Genomic DNA, 2,082 nt, shown 5'->3' with positions numbered 1-2,082 from the left:
CGCGCCCACGCAACCCCGCGGCGAGGTCTTGAGGAGCCTGTTCCCAGAAATACATTGTATCCGAGTGGCCACAAAACATAAAACTAGCCGTAAAAAAAAATGTGTGTGGTCCACGTAACCTTTCTGAGGCATTCTCTGCGACACTGACTCATACAAAAATAAAGATGAAGCCTAAAATTGACATTGTTTGATAAGTTTCCGTCGGGTAAAGTTGTTCTGGCATCCATCCATCTTACTCCGCACAAGTTCGTGTTGCGTCAAGACACACAGACACACACGCAGCGGTCCCAGGACTCTTTATAAAAACGCTCTTCATAAAAATGCCAATATTCCCTAAGTTTTCGTAGGTGAGTGCTGTGTGGCCACCTGTCTCACTCTGCACAAGTTTGTTTTGAACCAGGGAACACACACACACACACACACACACACACACACACACACACACACACACACACACACACACACACACACACACACACACACACACACACACACACACACACATACAGCCGCACCAAGAGTGCGGCTGTAGGTGAGTGCTGTGTGGCCACCTGTCTCACTCTGCACAAGTTTGTTTTGAACCAGGGAACACACACACACACACACACACACACACACACACACACACACACACACATACAGCCGCACCAAGACTCTTCCTAAAAAAAATTATAGTAAGCATAAAAACGATGATATTTTGTCAGTTCTTGTGGGTAAGTGCGGTGTCGGCACCTGTATTACACCACACAAATCTCTTTCGCACCAGGAAACACAGGTATACCTCAACATTAAGGATCTCCATAACACACTCAGGAGAGGCGGTGTATGTGCAGTGTTCCTCGAGGCAGCCACACAAAAGACTATGAGGACGAGAGGGTCTTGTGTTGTCGGTTGAGCGCCTCCAGTTTAAGGTCGATCTGGTCCGTGGCAGCGGCGAGGGCATGGTGCTGGCGGAAGAAACTCTTTACCCGAGCCTCCAGCTGCTCGCTCCGCTGCTCCAGCTTGCTCACCTCCGCCTGCAGCTGGTCGAGACGGCCCTGTAACGTGGGGAGGGAGGGATGAAATGCTGCAGGATGGAGAGAAAAATGAGGTTGTGAGGAGAGGGAAGGAGAGGAGAGAGTTATAAAGGAGTTTGTGAATATAATATTTTCTCCTGCATTCAGAGTTTTGTTAATTCAAATATTTCGTTGCTTTTGTTATTTTATTCATGTTTGTAGTAGTAGTAGTAGTAGTAGTAGTAGTAGTAATAGTACTAGTATTATTATTATTAGTAGTAGTAGTAGTAGTATGTTGTTGTTTTTTTCGTTGTTGTTTTTCCTACTTTAGTTCTAGAAGTATCCCCATTATAATTCTCTGTCTCTCTCTCTCTCTCTCTCTCTCTCTCTCTCTCTCTCTCTCTCTCTCTCTCTCTCTCTCTCTCTCTCTCTCTCTCTCTCTCTCTCTCTCTCTCTCTCTCTCTCTCTCTCTCTCTCTCTCTCAACAACCTAGCCGTAACAAGCACTCACTTACTACCTCATTTCTTTAGTGGTGGAGAGTGCAAGAACATTCCGCCGCGAGTTATGCGTTTGGTGATCATGAGGAGCGCACTTTGTCCCCGCCCTCATCATCTCCTGCCGCTCCGCCTGCACACTCTGGCCCTACACTGAATGTCCTATGCTTGGTGCGTCTATTCTAAACTGTTTGTCGATGATAGCAATAAGAATAATGAGATGTGAAGCTATCCACTGTTACATATTCTTAACATCAGCGTGTCTCCAGGTAATGCTGATAAAGTAGCTCTTCATCCTTCCATGTAAAAGGGATATCTATCGTTGTTTCCGTGGCTCGCGATACGTAAGTGTCATCTAGAGGGTAATACTGTAGTAAAACCCGCCTCGCCTCGCCTGCCCGATACGTAGTTTATTTAGTGTGTGTGTGTGTGTGTGTGTGTATGCTCGTATAGTTATGGAGTGCACACCTTGCTCGTACTGCAAACTGCCTTCCTTCCTTTCTTCTTTCCTTCCTTCCTTCCTTCCTTCTTTCCCCACTCCCCTTAAACCACTTCCCCCTGCTACACTCCGCTACACTTCATTGCATTCCATC

The 2,082-nt window shown here is 46.5% G+C and overlaps 1 protein-coding gene across 1 annotated transcript in view; it reads right to left on the bottom strand.

Moving 5' to 3' along the window:
- Positions 1-555: 555 nt before the first annotated feature.
- Positions 556-2,082, bottom strand: part of LOC135098141 (merozoite surface protein 2-like) — a 9,012-nt gene continuing 7,485 nt past the window's right edge. The window contains exon 3 of the mRNA XM_064000344.1: positions 556-1,037. Within this exon, the coding sequence (XP_063856414.1) occupies positions 861-1,037 (177 nt within the window). The 3' untranslated portion in view covers positions 556-860. The remainder of the gene's footprint in view (positions 1,038-2,082) is intronic.

Source organism: Scylla paramamosain, unplaced genomic scaffold (genome assembly GCF_035594125.1).
Source record: "Scylla paramamosain isolate STU-SP2022 unplaced genomic scaffold, ASM3559412v1 Contig47, whole genome shotgun sequence".
In the NCBI taxonomy this organism is placed as follows: domain Eukaryota; kingdom Metazoa; phylum Arthropoda; class Malacostraca; order Decapoda; family Portunidae; genus Scylla; species Scylla paramamosain.
The sequence above is the reverse complement of the archived record's forward strand: the minus strand, read 5'-3'. Positions and strand labels throughout refer to the sequence as shown.